At 37.0% G+C, this 17649-nt stretch overlaps 1 protein-coding gene across 7 annotated transcripts in view; it reads left to right on the top strand.

The window, feature by feature from the left end:
* Positions 1-17649, top strand: part of npas2 (neuronal PAS domain protein 2) — a 58384-nt gene that overhangs the window by 26324 nt on the left and 14411 nt on the right. For 4 of the 7 annotated variants that reach the window (XM_084414808.1, XM_084414809.1, XM_084414810.1 and 1 more), the window contains exons 2-6: positions 13729-13910; positions 14015-14134; positions 14272-14328; positions 14894-15048; positions 16873-16964. In XM_084414808.1, coding sequence (XP_084270934.1) covers positions 14061-14134; positions 14272-14328; positions 14894-15048; positions 16873-16964 — 378 coding nt within the window. In that variant the 5' untranslated portion in view covers positions 13729-13910; positions 14015-14060. Of the gene's footprint in view, positions 1-13728; positions 14135-14271; positions 14329-14893; positions 15049-16872; positions 16965-17649 lie in introns of those variants that run through there. The other 3 variants (XM_084414807.1, XM_084414806.1, XM_084414812.1) reach the window with 2 other exon arrangements.

Genomic DNA, 17649 nt, shown 5'->3' with positions numbered 1-17649 from the left:
GTGGCCTTGGACTCCTGCTGTTTGGGCTGGAAGTGTGTGTTTGGGTTCTATTTGTTGTGGTTCAGGAAATGATTTGGACTTTGCAAGTAACAGTTTAAGGGTAGCTCATAGCTGTCCATGGACTTTTTTTAGATTTGAGATTTTAAGTGAAATGTATGTATAAGCAGGTGCGATAGGCATATAAAGCTAAAAGCTGCCTGCATAATAATAATTAGAATAATTAAGGACTAAACAAAATGCTGCTTAAAATTGTTTTGATGAAATGTATTAATTTAGGAATATCCAGAACGAGTTACAAATTAGGAACCTTATTACAATTTTATTATTATTTATTATGAGGTATTATAAGAATATGATGTAGTGTCTTTGTTTTTGGTTGTGGATAGTTTAAGGGATGAATGAAAATTCTGTTTGTTTTTTTTTGTTTTTTTTATTACCCTAATGTCATTCCAAACCGTATGACTTGTTTTCTTGGAACAAAAATATATTTTGAATTTCTTTGTGTGTGTGGTTCAGGTATACCCTACTTTATGTCTTTACATACTCTTGTCCTTGCTTGGTTGCCAACATTCTTTAAAATATTTTGTTCCACAGAAGAACGAAAGTCACTCATGTTTTAATTGACATGAGGATGAATAAATGATGACAGGATTTTCATTTTTGGGTGAACTTTCCCTTTAAGTGATGGTTGTGGGTTAAGTAAATTTAGCTCTAACCTTAACCCTTTCCAAAAATATTTCATGTCAACTACCCTTCAATGTTTAGTGGCAAGTGCGAGCATGAATCTGTGAGTTCTTGTAATGTCACACATTGTATGTTCATGTGATGGAGATACCTGTTTGAATGCTTTTGTGCAGTGTGGATGAGTGTGTAGATTTGTAATGGAGCCTTTACCTGGGCCCCCTGGTTAGTGGAATGTGTGTGTGCTGCTGTATGGTGTATGGGCCCCTGCATGGTTAAAGATGGGCTCTAGGCTTCATGGTAATACTGTAAACAGTGCAGTTTGTTCGAGTGATGCAATAATTCCCTCACCTCTCACATGGAGGTCAGGCTGTTCGCCTCCTGGAAATCACTCTTTGTCGTTCTCTTTCTCTGTCCTTATCTGTTTTCCTCTCTCTTGCTCTGGTCAGGAGCGTTTTATCCAAAGCAACTTACAAATGAGAACAAAAAAGCAATCAGGCCAACATTATGGCAACAATATGCAAGTGATGACTAGTCCCAGTTGGTCTAGCACAGTACATGAAGCAAGTCTTTTTTTATAGAATAGGAAGGGTTAGAATTCATGTGTTAAAGGGTTAGTTCACCCAAAAATCTCTCACCCTCATGTTGTTCCAACCTTGTAAGACTTTCGTTCATCTTCCGAACTCAAATTAAGATATTTTGATGAAATCTGAGAGCTGGCTCACTCCTTCATAGGCTTCATATTGGTTTCTCATGATTCGGACATCCAGGAAATGTACACTTTAGAACCATTTTAAACACTACATTAAGACCCATCTGCATCATCATCTCAGTTCTCTCGCGTGAATAGTTGAATAAAGTCGTTATATTTGGGGGGTTTTGCGCACAAAAAGTATTCTCGTCAAAACTTAAGGTTGAGCCACTGTAGTCACTTGGTAAATTACTGGACCGGCAGAATGAAATTGCCTAGAAGCCTATGAAGGAGTGAGCCAGCTCTCAGATTCCATCAAAAGTATCTTAATTTGTGTTCTGAAGATCCATTTTTGGGTGAACTATCCCTTTAAGTGTTGGCGAAAAAGAAGCAGCTCGATTTGAGTTAGGCAGATCATTCCACCAGCTTGGAACAGTCAAGGTAAAGGTCAGTGGAAAAGATTTTGTGCTCTTTGGGATAGCGTCGTTCACTTGCAGAACTCTAGCTTCTGGAGGGCACACAGGTCTGAAGTATTGAGTTCAGGTATAAATTTTAAGCGAGGGGCAATTGGCAGCCAGTGCAAGTTTATGAGGAGAGGTGTGACGTGTGCTCTCTTCGGCTCATTAAAGACCACTCTTGCTGCACCATTCTAGATCAGTTGCAGAGATACCTCTTGTCATTTCTTTGTGTACTGCACATATTGCCCACAAATTAATCTGTGTTTAGAAACGCAGAAGGTACTTGATCCTCACTGCTGTTTCCTGACCTCTCCTATTTATGTTGATCTGGTTTTGTTTGTGAATGTGTGTGATTTATGGATGAATGAGGTGCACTTGAAATATTCACCTGGCTGATCTAGAGCAGCATTTACAGTAAGTGCAGGGACAACACAGCTGCATCATCACAACAGTGAATCAGTACTCAACTAGATCCACAGTGCTTTTGTCTCTGCAGTCTTTATTTATAGATGGACAGTCTTTATAGATGGAGTCATTTCTTAAAGTCCCCTGTAGTCAATCATTTTATCCAACAAATTTCCCTGTAAAAAAAAAGAAAAAAAGTTTATGCCTTAAAATAGCTTGAATGTAACTCTACACCCTTGCTTCATTTATTATACGCAACTCCATTAATATGCAAATTAGCCCCGCCTCCACTCACTCACACCAGCTCAGAATAGCTGATCCACTCGGTCAACTTTACTGTAGTAAACGCTGCACAATGGCAAGTGGAAATACTGGTTTAATTCAGTCATATGTTTGAACCAGAAACTGATTCAGAAGAAGTGGTGGAAGAGTGAATTAGAGGCTTGTATCAAGTCGATCTGTTAGTATGGTAATGCGTTTTATGTATCGCTCTCTACAACGTTGGGCACATAACAGTATTTAATATGATTATCCTTTTGCTTGACTACTTTATTAAACCGCTAATAATGTGTTGCTAATGTTACACAAACCATGTTCCCGTTCACCATCTCAGAGTCAGACAAGCTGCCTTCTAAAAATCAACATCCTTAGAAATGCTTTGAACAACTTAGAACTTCATTGGAGAAAGGCATATAGTTCATCATAACATCGTATCATACACATAATTCACCCGCTATATTGCTATACTCGATTTTTCATATTAACAGAAATATACTCCGTTTTTGAGGCTGTCTTTTTTTCACTGCAGTTTTAAGGAGAAAATACTCAGCAATGGTGTTGACTGAATTTGCATGGTTTGTCTTAAAGCATATTAACAACACCACATATATATATATTAACAACATTAAAAACCAATTTTTGATGTGCATTCTGCACTGAATATTTTTACAAAATACAGTAATTAGTAACATTAATCAAACATTTTTTATTTATTAAATGTGCTATAATTACTTATGCCCTTGATGGCATAACAAATGGCATAGGGATTTATTTTGTTTTTGTGGGAGTTTTTGTGTAACTTTATCATATTTAATACATTGAAAAGCTTTTTATTTACGCACTCCAGTGCTGCACTTCACAAACACAGATCTTTGAGGCTATACTAGTGAAGAAGTGTCATAGTCTCAATTGTTTTCATAAAGTATTGTAATGATATTTGCAGTAACCCTATCTCTAGCCCTAAACCTAACCCTCACAGAAACCTGTTGACATTAGTGGATGTAAAGCAAGACATGATGGTCTCAGTATTTGCTCAGAATTGCTGGGTCTCAGTATAGTCCAAATTTAGCAAAGAAGTGCACACCTAAACCTATTCAGGCCTGCAGGAGTTTTGTTGCATGACTTTTGGGCTCAGTGCTGCTCTTTATCTCAGATGTGTTAACTACATATATCTGCATTTGCGTTTCTATTTCCCTTAATCTGTTAATATTAATTTCAGCGTGCTTTATTGGCATGACATCTAACTTTATATGCATCATCACCCTGTTGGGAGCATGTGTAGATTAGTGCCACCCCTTAACATTGATGCACGCAGAAAGTGCAGACTGTACATTTTTTTTATTAATTGGTAACTTGAATATACAAGTGCACTTATACACTGATAGAGACAGAGGCAAGGCAGATCACTCACCAGATCACTTTTATTTGATTAAAAAAACAGTAAAACCGGTAATATTGTGAAATATTATTACAATTTAAAATAATTGTTTGCTATTTGAATATATATAAAAAATGTCACTTATTCCTGTGATGGCAAAGCTGATTTTTCAGTATCACTACTCCAGTCTTCAGTGTCACATGATCCTTTTTATTTATTTTTTATTTTTTTATCTTTATTATAAATGTCTTTACGGCCTCTTTTTAATTAATTTAATGTGTCCTTGCTGAACAAAAGTATTAATTTCTTTAAAAATCTCTCTGATCCCAAACTTTTGAATGCTAATGTAACTCTTTTAAGCTATGAACTCCATGCTTGTGTATATATAATGGACCTTGTTCATGAAGAACAAGCAGAACAAATTTCTGTCTGTGTCATTTGTAAAACCATGCATAAATTGTTACAATCAATTCCGTTTGAGCGATTTGTTCTGCTTGTGTTTCATGAACTAGGCCCATACACACATCTCTGGGCTAATATCGCATTAACACTCCTGTAACACTGCTGAAGCTGTGTGTGTTTTCCTGTTGCTGCTGTAACATTCTCGAGTGATTCCAGCCCTTCCGGAATTCTCCTGGGGCCTCTATCAGCTTTCGCCCTGAGTGTGATCCTTGGGCTCTTTCTGAACCCAACATGTCCGGTGTGTGGGTGTTTATATAAGCGAGTTCAGGTGTTTGTAAGCTTGCGTGCATTTATGTGTTAATTTATTCATGTTTAAGTGGGTGTTTGTGAATAGATTCATATTAGTGAGATAAATCATGAGAGAGAATGGCGAAAGAGTCTTATGAAACTCTTATGATACTGAGATAAAAGGATAATCTCCTCACTGACCTCTGTACCCTGCATTTGTACTCTGTTCATTATATGTGCTGTGTGTGTGTTCCTTGTAGCAGACACACGAATGGATGTCTCTTCAACTAGGAAATGTCGTTTTTGTAAACCACATTTCACACATATTAGTTTAATTTGTCTTAGTACGTGATTTGACAATTGATGATCCTGTTCACATTTTGATAGTTGGTTTTCTTAAATCACGTTAATAAAAAAAAAAAAAATTTATTGAATTGATTTGATGTATTTGTGTTGTCTTATGTCAAATACTTAAATTTAAACAATTACTTCAATCAGTCTGAAGCTGTCTGTCTACACTGCAAAATGAATCTCTTACGTAGTAGCTGCACTTTATATGTTGAGAGAATTTGTGAGCGCACACACTGAACATAATTCAGTGGTGTCTAGTAATTGAAACGCCACTGATTGGCCATTGCAATCATAAGCTCAACAGGAATGTGTGTGATTGGTTATAATGTTCAATGCTGCAAAAAATGTGTAAAATATAATCTGATCTACACCTTTTTTTTTTTTTTTTTAATTAATTGCTTAAGTTGTCATAGATTTAGTTTAAAGTGCCCCATTTTATATGTGACTGGTAGACCAGTCACAACAGACTGGGCCATCTAACCAATCAGAGCAGAGCAGAATTGTGGAAAAGAGGGGTTTAGAGGGTCTGTATCTTCGAACAAACCGTTTTCAGAATATTTGAGAAATGTGGTGATGTGCAATGTATATTATAGAGAAAATTAAAGTGTTTTTTGACCATGGATGCACGCAAACCTATTGTAGGAGACCTCATAATGGGGGCACTTTAATTGTGCAGGAGCCCCCCAATCCCCCCATCTTGAATTTGATAATTAACTTCATTTTGGTGGCATTTTTGCCCCAGGCTCTGGTTTTTATTAAGTTGTGAAGGAGTGTTTGAAAGTTTGCTTATGCTGTCTACTCTGTACTTGTAGTGTGTGTGTGTTTGTGTGTGTGTAATTTAAGGCAACTCTGTAGGTTATTAACATGTTTCTTTATGAGCTATACACATGGCCAGGTGTGTCTGAACTAAAGGTTCAGGTTTTTGAGTGGCCAGTCAGGTAGAAACAATGCACGCACATACACAAAAAAATATTTGTCTGTCCTGTTTTAGGGGATAAACTGAGTAGATTAAGAATGAGTGTATGTTTGGGTAAGGAGGGGTGGCCAGTTGACGATGATTGTTTTTTTTTTAAGTGTCTTTTGTTTGTGTTCCTGACAGAGACAAAAAAAGAGATATTCAGGTCTTTCTGCATGGGAGAAAGATTTTCTCCTCTTTCCTCCGTGGCTTCCTTTATGTGGTTCACTTTTTCTGTTCTGACCTCTTTTATGTCTATAAACTTTTCATAAACATTTTATTTGTGTTTTATTGTGCTGTTTGCTGTGTGGATAAAAAAAAAAGTAGCAAATTCACACTGAGAAGAGCCATGTGTTAGAAAGTGAGATGCAGCAACTCAAACTAAGGAACTTTACTTACTGTACATAATTAATAATGTCATAATGGCCACTGATGTTGTCATGTCATTAAGATGAGAAGCCAGTAATCTTTTCTCTAACAGTTGTATAGTTTTCATTATTGATCTTGGAAGTAGTATGCTGCTGACTTGGGTTCAGCTAAACTTAGTTCAAATGTTTCCTGAGTTAATGCAATTTTGTTTTATAGCCCTGAGAGGTAAAAGTTTTAATTATTAGCACAGAGTTTCTGTCTATTATTAACAGAGAGTTTGCTCAGAGTGATTGATGTGTTTAACTCTGCCGTGTTACGGATTTTGCTGTGTGCCTTTGTTTAGCAGAGATCTAATTCATTCTGATCTATTTTCAAACTGTTTGCTATTAGCAGAGGGTTTTCTGTGTTTTATTTATTTTTTAGTTGAGTTTGATGCTTTACTATTTGCACAGAATTTGTTGTATTCATTTTTAACATGAATTTGCTGTTTATTATTATTAGCAGAGTTTTTTGTGGAAGTTTTACACCTGTTTGGAAGACTCGATTCTGATTGGTTAATCGCTGTGTGCAGTTGTCAAATATTTCGGAATAAATATGATCAGGAACTGAGAGTTTTATTAGGCTATTAGCAAAGAGATAGCTGTGTTCATTACTAGCAGAGTTTGCTGTGTTTATCATGAGAGTTTGCTTATTACTGCTGTTGATTCATTATTGGCAGGCATTTTTCTTTGTTCATCAGAATGATTGCGGTGTTGAATGATTATTGCCATAGAATTTGATTTGTTATCATCATACTTTGCTGTTCAGGGGAATTGTTGTTCATTCTCAACAGAGTTGTGTTTATTATTAGGAAAGTGTTTGTGTTAATTACTGGAAATGTGTCACCATAGTCAACTAGATGAATAATTGTCCAACACTTAGTGAGTTTGAGGGGTTTTGTAAATAAAGGCCTTTTGAAGCGAAGCGATTCGTTTTTGTAAGAAAAATAATCCATATTTATAACTTTAAAAACTATAATCACTGGCTTCCGGTAACGGCTGAACGCAAGTCAAGTTCCGGCGTAAGAGTGACCTCTGACCCGACGCATGGCGTATTGATGAACGCGGAAGCACAGAGGATAGAGCAAAACAAAACACCAGTCATGAATTAGAAGTCTAAAAAGAGAATTTTTTAAAAGAAATGTTGGAGGATTTTGATGTAAGAGAAGAGGAGCTTGAGTTTGTGGCAACAATTTGTGGTTTGTTTGAACCGCAAGATCTACTCTCACCTAGGCTTACCCTATACTCCTGCATCCTACGTCATACGTCAGGTCAGAGGTTAATCTTCAGCTGGAACTCGACGTCACATACGACCATCACCCATAATCCAGTGATTACAGTTTTTGAACTAACCCTTTAAAACCTACAGCTGTACACGTCAAGTAGAGCTGCACGATTCTGGATAAATTGAGAATCACAATGTTTTGTTTCAAACAGATATCACAATTCTCCCATGATTCTGAACAGACAACTAAACAAAATAACATGTAATTTAAAACTAAATGTTAATTTGCAGTTTATATAAAAAAGGTTTAATTAATCACTTCACTTGTTCCATTACTGGATGAATCAGCATTTTTAAACAAATCTTTTGAATGAATGATTCAATGACAAATACATTTTTTAAAGGAACACGCCGACTTTTTGGGACTTTAGCTTATTCACCGCATCCCCCAGAGTTAGATGAGTCCATACATACCTTTTTCATCTCCGTGCGTGCCGTAACTCTGTCTGACGCAGCCACCGCTAGCCTAGCTTAGCACAAAGACTGGAGGTAAATGGCTCCAGATAGCATACTGCTCACAATAAGTGACAAAATAACGCCAACATTTTTCTATTTACATGTATATATAGTCATGTGTATAGTCACAGCGTTTATAGCCACAACTTGTATAGTCACAGCGTTTACAAATAACAAGGTCACATGAGACACTGCCATCTTCTAACCGTATACATACTGGGAACTATATTCTCAGAAGGCGAAGCACTGCTACTTCTGCGGAGTGATTTATCTAACTATAAACTTTTATCCCAGTACTTCTGTGATAATATGAATATTTCTAACACAGAAATAACAATACTGTGTGGTTGAAAATACTGTTTGTGAAGCTGTTCCATACCTATACATGATAACTGTGGCAGAATTGTATGTTCCGCTGTGATTTTGGCAAAGGCGAATTGTTGTCATTTCGGAATGAAATCGCGTGGGTGTTTGAATCGAGATCGCAATCTTATAACGATTAATCGCGCAGCTCTAATGTCAAGTCAATTTCATTGGTATAGCACATTTCACAATACACATTGCTTTACAGAAAATCAAATTGTTAATGTTTATAATACCTTTAAGACGTCATGAAATGGACGTCAAGATAGTATATTCTTCTCTGGTGATTTACATCTGAGTAAAACAGCTTCTCGAACAAGAAAGATTGTAGGATGGGACTTGATTTTTCTCCATTTGGCATTGATTGGATGGTTGGATGGATCATTGTGGTTTGCTATTGCTGTGATCTCATGTGATTGACAGGTTGTCCTGCCCTTGCGCAGGGAGGGGAAGTTATTTTGATTAAAAATTGAGAGCACATGAATAAAATTAAAAAAAGATGTTCACTGTTTACTGCTAAGTCATTTATAATATATACTGAAATGTTCCATAAAAAAAATAAGAATTGTCAATTTTTATTTAATGGTGACTTTAATGGCTAATTGGTAACATTTAGCAGTTTAGAGCACATGCAGAGACATCGCAACTCTATTCCTTGCGTCTTAAGAAATTGTATTTTAAGACAGTTTGTCAATTTAACAGTTTGTCTTTGCGCTGTTCTTTTCTGTAGTATACTTTCAGATGCTCTAGACACAAGAACAAATCCTATAATACAATATCCTGAGAATTTGCTGTTTATTATTAGCAGAAAGTCTGCTGTAGTCAGCATTAGTCGAGAGTTTGCTGCATTTTGTCTTTGTGTTCCTTCGCTTTCATCATCTTTTTCAATTTCATTTTTTAATGTGAATTACATACGAAACTGTAGTTCAAAGGCTTGAACTATTTGTCAGACACACTTACTGTGGATTAGTCTGAAAACTTGGACAGAACACAATGTCTGTGTGCGTGTGAGTAATCTGTGTCTGTATACAAGTGTGTGTGTGTGTGTGCGTGGATGTTTGTGTGTGTGTGTGCACCTACTGTATGTGCTGTATTTCTAAGAGTTGTGGAGGTGCTGTATTATAATTCCATCTGGTTGTATTAAATCTTGCAGCTTCTCATTTGTGCTTGTCTGGTCATCATCACAGTTTTGCTGAAACTATTCTTAACCAACTCATGTATGGTAAAAATCATAAAGAATCTCTCTCTCACTCACTCACTCACTCACTCACTCACTCACTCACTCACTCACTCACTCACTCACTCACTCACTCACTCACTCACTCACTCACTCACTCACACACACACACACGCACACATGCACATTGAGGCAGCTTAATGGTATGAAATTGTTGTGAATATATTAAGTAAATTGCAAACACTCCCATTTGTGTAAATTTTGGCTGATGTAGCAAGCGCTGGGTGAAACATTTCTCTTACTAACAGTTTTTAGTTTAGAAACTTTCCAATACAACCTTATATTTCTAAAGACAATGAATAATTTTCTTTTCATTTTATCCTGAAATACAAACTTTGCCTTTGCCATTGGCTAATCTCACAGGTCTGTCAGTGTGATGTTTTGCAGTGCGAAACATGTTTTAAGATAGTGTATATAAATGAAGTGTGTGTGTGTGTGTGTCTGACAGTTCTTACCTATCAGCTGAGAAGAGGTGTGTGTCAGACAATGACTGACCTATATTCATTCACACACACACACACCTAAGAACGGTCAGATTTATGGAATTATATCCAAAAACCACAGTTGAGATGTGATGTGTGTGTGTGTGTGTGTGTGTGTGTGTGTGTCTGTGTGTGTCTAATATATATATATATTCTCATTGTCAACTAGTTGTTCAGGCAGACTGTTTTGAAAACATAGATTTGTGCATCCCTAGTTCATCTGCTATTTTCTCTGCTTGTATTATACTTTTCCATTTATATTCTTTGTGTAGGTGGCGCTTCTTACCAAATTGACTTGCATTACTGGAAAATATCCAAACAAGCAGCCAAAAATAGACAGAGTTTGTTTTACTAGACCTTTAATTGCAGAGCATCTCCTAACAAAATAAAAATGTATCTAACTAACTTAAATGTATGACAAACCGATGTTTGGTTTAAAAACCTATCCTCCTAATAACTGATGCAAATCTGTGTCATTCAAATCAGGAATCAGTTTGTTTGTTTGTTTGTTTGTTTTGCAAAATCAACTATTCTGTTCTTCTGTATACTATCTATCTATGTATGTGTCTGACCAAATCTCTTGCATTAAGTTTATTTTGCTTTTCTCATTGACAAAGTTTTTTTTAGCAGTTTGGTAAGAAAAAAAATTAAATCAAGATATATTCTTTGAAAACTACAGAATTTTATCTAAAGTAAATTCATCTTGTTTTAAGTTTGTTTTAAGTATTTTTGTCTTAAATACTATCTATCCATCCATTCTCCAAATCGCTTATCCTCAGTCTATAGTGTCACAGAGCCAGCGTAAGACAAAGAAAACGGAAAAATATATATTTTTTCCAAGTGCTGTTTGATAAGGTGTGCAGTATGCCATCTTGTTGGTGGATTTGTACGAACACACACACAGTGTACACACACTCTCCATTAACTCTCTCATGCACTCTAACTACTCCTCTCTCTCCCCCACCTTTTCTCTTTCTTCTTTTTTTCTCTCTTCTCTCTATTGGCTATTGTGTTGGTTTATGTGCTTGGCATAAAAGATGTTTCTAGGTCATGGCACTCCTTGCCAATGCAATATTTCCTGAGGGTTGTGCCAATGTTGCATTAATGCTTAAGCCAAGGTGTCATCACAATACTTCTCGTGCACTTTTCTTTACTTTGTCATTGGATATTGCATTAAACATGTTTGCACATCAGTTTGAACCATTTACGCTGCAGTCTGAAGCAGGATTATTGACTGGACTAAGGTGGAGATCTACAGCTTATTTGTATGTAATTAGACTTGAGCTAAAACCGCTCTGATACACCCAGAATCCTCCTCATTGTAGAGGCTGTTGTGAGAAACAAATAGGCAGTTATTAAATGAGACATGAGTGTGTAGATGATCAACAGGTTATGTAGTGCTTCAACAGATTCAAGGGGTGAGATAATGATGAAAATGTATTGGTTTGTAAGCACATTCCATATTTTTGATGTTTCATATACTGATTCTACACCTTTTCACTTTGAATGTAAGGGAGATCAGGGGCAATTGTAACCTTTTACTTTAAAAAGTACGACCTACAGATTACATCATAATATTCAATTCAAGAAGAGTGTTACAATCAGTGTGTCTAAATTGTAACACTTCAAGCTAATATTTAGCTTTAGTATTTATTCATATTACTGATTATTAGTGTGCACTTTTATACAAATTATTTTAGCTGTCAAGAACAATATGTTTAAAGTAAAGGTCTGGGTGGGATTTTTCTGTTGTAATTATCTGAAATGTATATTTTAAATGAATATAATAATTTTAATATAATGTATTAATCAGCTGACGAGTTTTCAGCTGTGTACTTTGGATGATTTTTGATCACGGAGCACACAGCATGTGGTGTCTCTGCGGGCTTTGCTGAACTGTAATGTACCTGGAGAGGTGCCAATGTTTTATTCATTTGACAGAGAAGGGAGAGAGAGAGTATCTAATTAATGTTGGTGGTCTTTTTTCTAATTCATGCATTTAAACAATTTGTAAATATTGTTTAATTTAAAAAAAATTCACTAATTTGATTAGAAAACTATTCTTGTTGATTATATACAATACAGTTTGCAGCTTCATGAAGAGGGAATGAACAAATGCTCTGCTTTTTTGATATTTTCTTTATTGTTTAATGAAACTTTGTGATTTGTGCCAGGTATTAAAGGGATAGTTCACCCAAAAATTAAAATGTTGTCATCATTACTCATCTTCAAGTTGTTCCAAACCTGTATGAGTTTCTTTGTTCTGTTGAACACAAAATAACTTATTTTAAAGAATGTTGGTAACCAGACAGTTGATGGGCATCATTGACTTCCATAGTATATATTTTTCCTACTATGGAAATCAATGGATACCATTAAATGATGACAACATTTACATTTTTAGGTGAACTATTTAAGGTGCATTAAAGGTCTAGTAAGTGATTTCTGAGAAAAGCTGTTGAAAGTGGATCAGACTGAGCATCAAAACACACTTGTAGCCAATCAGCAGCAAGGGGCATATACACTCATGAAGAGGGGAGGTTCCTGTGCTGCATAACATTAGTAAATTTGGGGGTGGAGCTATCAAGATAGGGGTGTTTTCCTTTTTGGATAGGGGGGTGTTTGTTTTGGTGATTTCAAATATCAACTGCGTTTCTCAGAAATCACTTACTGCACCTTTAAAGCAGGGGTGCCGCTTTTCAACCAGCAGTTACAATATCAGTAGTATATTCTCCATGTTACCTGCACCATGATCTGTTGGTTTTTTTGCAGGCGAAAGTCCAGTGGATGACGCAAAACCATATTCAAGATTTTTTTTTAAATATATTTTAAAATGATGATTTTAGTAGGCATGTTGAGATCACATGACCAACCTGGTGGTATTAAAGCCCCGGGACACACCAAGCCAACATCAAACTAGCGACGAAAGCCAACTGTGTTGTCGCCTCTCATCAACTGCGTCTTTGCCAAAAAGCGCACTTGAACACACCAAAATGACTAAAGGCGACTGTCAACAAGCATGCGTTCTGCGCCTGTGTGTACGTAAATATCTGTCTAGATCAGCAGGTATCAATAGTCAATTTTCGTCATTCAAAAAGGGAAACTGAAACTAGTACTGCAGATATACAAACCGTAAACAAAGCAGCACTTGCTTACCATTTTGAAAATCAGTCATGCTGATCTTTCCAGTTGGCTCACGTTATTATGAAAACATTTGTGCTTTCGAATGCTCAGATAAGATGACGTAAATTTATAACAGCTTCTGTCTGTACTGTTTTGACTTTGACTTTGCTCGCTTTCATCACTTTCATCACTTTCGCTTTTCACGACTCCTTCGCTAAGCTGAACAGCCAATCATAGTTCTCTCACCGACGGATCCGATACTGACGCATCCAACTAGAGCCAATGGTGCGGCAGAAACCCAAAAAACTAAGCCGACCGACCCTCAAAAACGGCCCAACGTTGCCCAACCGCCGACCGTCAGCTTGGCGTGTCCCAGCCTTATACCAGACAATTTTAGCTGCAGAGTAATTTAATCAGGATAAAAACAATCATAAATGAAAATTAAAAAAAATGAAAATTAAAACACCCTTTTTGTTTTCCTCCACAGGGTCTACTGTTTCCACCACTAACTTCATGGAGAGAGAACGAAGTTCTGCAAGTGTACATTAACAATTTTTGGCTGGATATCGATTAACGATATCTTGATGAATAGCCAGTTTTTGGCATTCAAGGACTGGCTAGTCGTAAGGACATAACCTCAGCGTCTATCGGCTGCCAATCATCAGTGAGGTAACACCGGCGTCAAGCCATCTGAGATTTGGGAGTAGTGGCTAACCACTAGCATTAGGTGGTTAGCGTGTGGCGTCTATTAGAATTTCTGTGGGTGTTTTAAGTGTAGAAAACGCGAATGGGACACGCCAGCCTTCACAGACGGCCTGAATGGGAGAAGGAGTGAGCATGGACAACCTTTCGGAGTTTGGAGGCCTTTGTCCGTCCAGCCGGAGGGAATGGGAGTGAGTCCACACTAATGTCACAATATGTTTGTCCTTTTTGTCCATTTATAAGTAACTTGCCATGTTGTATTGTTCTGTGAGATTTTGATGGTGCCAAATAGGAATTTTAAATAGAAAACATTTTCCTCTGCTTGCAGCACAAGCAGCTGTGTGGATGATTTAATGGACGAAGATGAGAAGGACAGAGCAAAAAGGTCTGTGTGTGTTTTGCTCTTTATAGTGATAGTACACATTATTGTGTGATTATGTTGAATAATAAAATCCCACATTAGACTGTAAACCTGCAAACTTTAATTGTGCCCGGAGACGTTTAAGAAATCACACCTTTAAAAGCTCTTCACGCTTTCACTCAATACAATAGATTTTACTTGTGAAGGAGTGTTTAGGGCTGATATAGAGAGAGAAAGAAAGAGAGTAATGAAAATTGGAGATAATGGAAAGGGTTGAAAGAGTTTTTTTGATGGTAGAAGGCACTTATTTACTTATTAGGTCATGTTGCAAGTGTATAAACCATTAGCTGGAAGCCTAAAATCCTCAGTTGTAACTGAAATGAAATTATAAAATTGTTAAAGAGATACGGATGCGTAGAACAGAAATGTTTGTAATTCTCTACAGTTATCTGAGATCCTCATGAGAAAGCATACACAAACACCATCGTCACCACACACAGACATAAACAAACATTCCCTCTTCCATCTCTCATTGTCTGAAGTAATGTAAGTGTCATCTCTTTCTGCCCATCTGCCCATCTCTCTGCAGGGCGTCCCGTAATAAATCAGAGAAGAAGAGGAGAGACCAGTTCAATGTTCTCATTAAAGAGCTGTGTACTATGCTGCAGGGTCAAGGTCACCCCCGCAAGATGGACAAATCCACCATCCTGCAGAGGACCATTGACTTCCTGCAGAAACAGAAAGGTCAGGGACAAATCATGTTAAAATATTCAGAGTTGCTCCCAGTCTATGAAAAAAAAATGAAATTTATGTTGGTGTTTCATTCTCATTGCCTTCATTTGTTATATGAATTATTTCATCTATTTATTTTGTATATTTAAGAAAATTTAGTCAAAAAAGCAGAATGATACCCAGCTCAAACCATATAGCATTCTGCAATAAATATATTTAATAAAACATCATGTATATGTGTGTGTGTATTAAATACATTTATTTTATTGTAAATGTCAAAATATTTTTCATCCAGGACAAATATTTGTATATATTTGAAATGTTTTAATTTATTTATTTAGCTGTCACTCACTGTGTCATGCACAATATGAGCCAGTCTTCACCTCTAAATGAAACTGCACCTGGCACAAAAACATGAAGACGTAAATCATGATTTTGTTCCTCCTATTTGTGCATGGAAGGAATATTACGCATATGTGTGGCTGCGTGGAGTTCTGGTGTAAAAAAATCCTTAAGGCATTCAGGTAAACTTGATTTTCCAGAGAGGTAAACCTCAAAGATAGTCTGGATGCCAGCTGAACTTAGCCCCGCCCACAACATTTGAGGTCAGGAAGTTCGTCTGGACTTTGCAACTTTGCTCGAACCAGAGCTGTTTGGACCAATCAAATTGTCAGGCCAGGCTTTATACGATGATGGACAGATGATCAACAGTAACATAATCATCCACGTCACCAAAGAGCGCTTGGGTTGAATTCGTTTACAACAAAAATGGCTGCCGCTGGAGAATTGAGATGTGTAGATTCTGCCATCGCGTCTGTTATAGAAGATATCGACAGCGCATTAATTTTAAAAGAGGAACAGAGAACCGCGATCAAGGCATTTGTCGGTCAGACGTCACTTACTCCGTTGCTCTGATTGATTGTAGGTCTATCCAACTGAATGCAGAAGCATTTTCCTGGTTCGGTTGAAACACGCCCAATAATCACAGCCCAATGGAGCAGTATCAGACTCATATTCTGACTATAATCTGAATATGACGACGTCAGGCTACCTCAAAGAGTCACAGATGCTTGTTTTGGGAGACGGTTGGATTTGTTTTGAATCTCTCCACCTCACACCACACTGTAAAAAATTTGTAACACTCCCAAATCAAAAATTTCAATTGACCGATAACATCTAAATTTTTCAATTGGCCCAAGTGAAATTCTGTAAATTCTAAAATTAAATGTACAGATTTTCACTTGGGCCAATTGAAAAATGTAGATGTTATCGGTCAATTGAAATTTTTGATTTGGGAGTGTTACAAATTTTTTACAGTGCAGTGATGATCATATTATCATTGTCATTGTCACAATTGATTTAAAACATTTACTCCATTTTATGTACTCGCTAATGCCAAGGTTTACGCACATTTGGCGAGTATTAATTTTGGACCCTGGTTTGAAGAACAGAATACTTTTTACTTTATTTTTGCATTTGGTGGGAGGAGCAAACTGCTGCAAGCTCCTGGGGTTGTCACTACCAACACCTTTGAGTGCCAGGAGCTGCTCTGTGATGGGCCCAGTTCCATTTCCTGTCTGAATCCAGGGCACAGCTGTCAGGCCGTCGGCACAACGTTTACTGGCAGCAGATTTCACTGCTCCTATAAACAGTTCTAGTGCCATTTCCTACTTCCCCCAATCTCAGACTTCCTTACTGCTTGATTTAAATTTCTTACGATTTTTATCCGTTCCACCAGAACTTGTTAGTTCACACATTCCCTTTCTCAGAATTCCATAATCATGTTCTTAGAGCATTCCTAAAAATGTTTTCTTCCTGCTGTTTGGTGTTTTCCAGAGATCACAGCACAAACAGAATCTTGTGAGGTTCGGCAGGACTGGAAGCCTTCTTTCCTCAGCAATGAGGAATTCACCCAGTTAATGTTGGAGGTAAAGCATCACATCTGCCTCATTCACCTTCAGTTTTTCTGTAGTCTTGTGGGAATATTCCATACTTCAGCTGTACTGTCAACACATGTATTTTGCGAGACTATGAGATGCCTTATAGCACTGATTCAGGCTCAACTATGTTGCCTCCTTGAAGAAAACACATTTTACAAATAAAGGAAAATGTTTAACTTTAATCATGTACAGTAGCAGAAATACATGAAGTGAATATACAGAGTCAGCCTGAAATGCGCACAGCATTCCTAGAGCCTGAAAAACTGGATGTTGCGCTTTGTATGGGGCATTTTTGAATTATCCCCAGAGTTTCCAGCATTAAGGAAACATTCACACATGAACACTTCCTTTTAAAAACAAACTCAGGCTCTTGTCAGTTCCCAGTCTCAGACTTTCCAATGTACAAGTACAGTGACACGTGAAGATGTTGTGAGTTGGGGAATCCTTTGTTTATTTCTTGTTACATTAAGAAAACAAGGAAAAAATATTGTGCAACTTCAAGAGCCTGATAGTCAACATTCTGCAGCTTCAAAGGTTCTTCTTATCCAGCATTCTCAGCTTTGAGGAAAGAATTTCTAGATTAAGAAATTATCTTGCACATTAATTTGACTCGAATTGAATACCCATCCGTTATTTTGTGTGGGGACAAGACCAATATTCAAAGTTCAGCTCA

Source organism: Rutilus rutilus (genome assembly GCF_951802725.1).
Source record: "Rutilus rutilus genome assembly, chromosome: 7".
In the NCBI taxonomy this organism is placed as follows: Eukaryota; Metazoa; Chordata; class Actinopteri; order Cypriniformes; family Leuciscidae; genus Rutilus; species Rutilus rutilus.
Note: the sequence above shows the minus strand (reverse complement) of the source record. Positions and strands in the feature narration are given on the sequence as shown.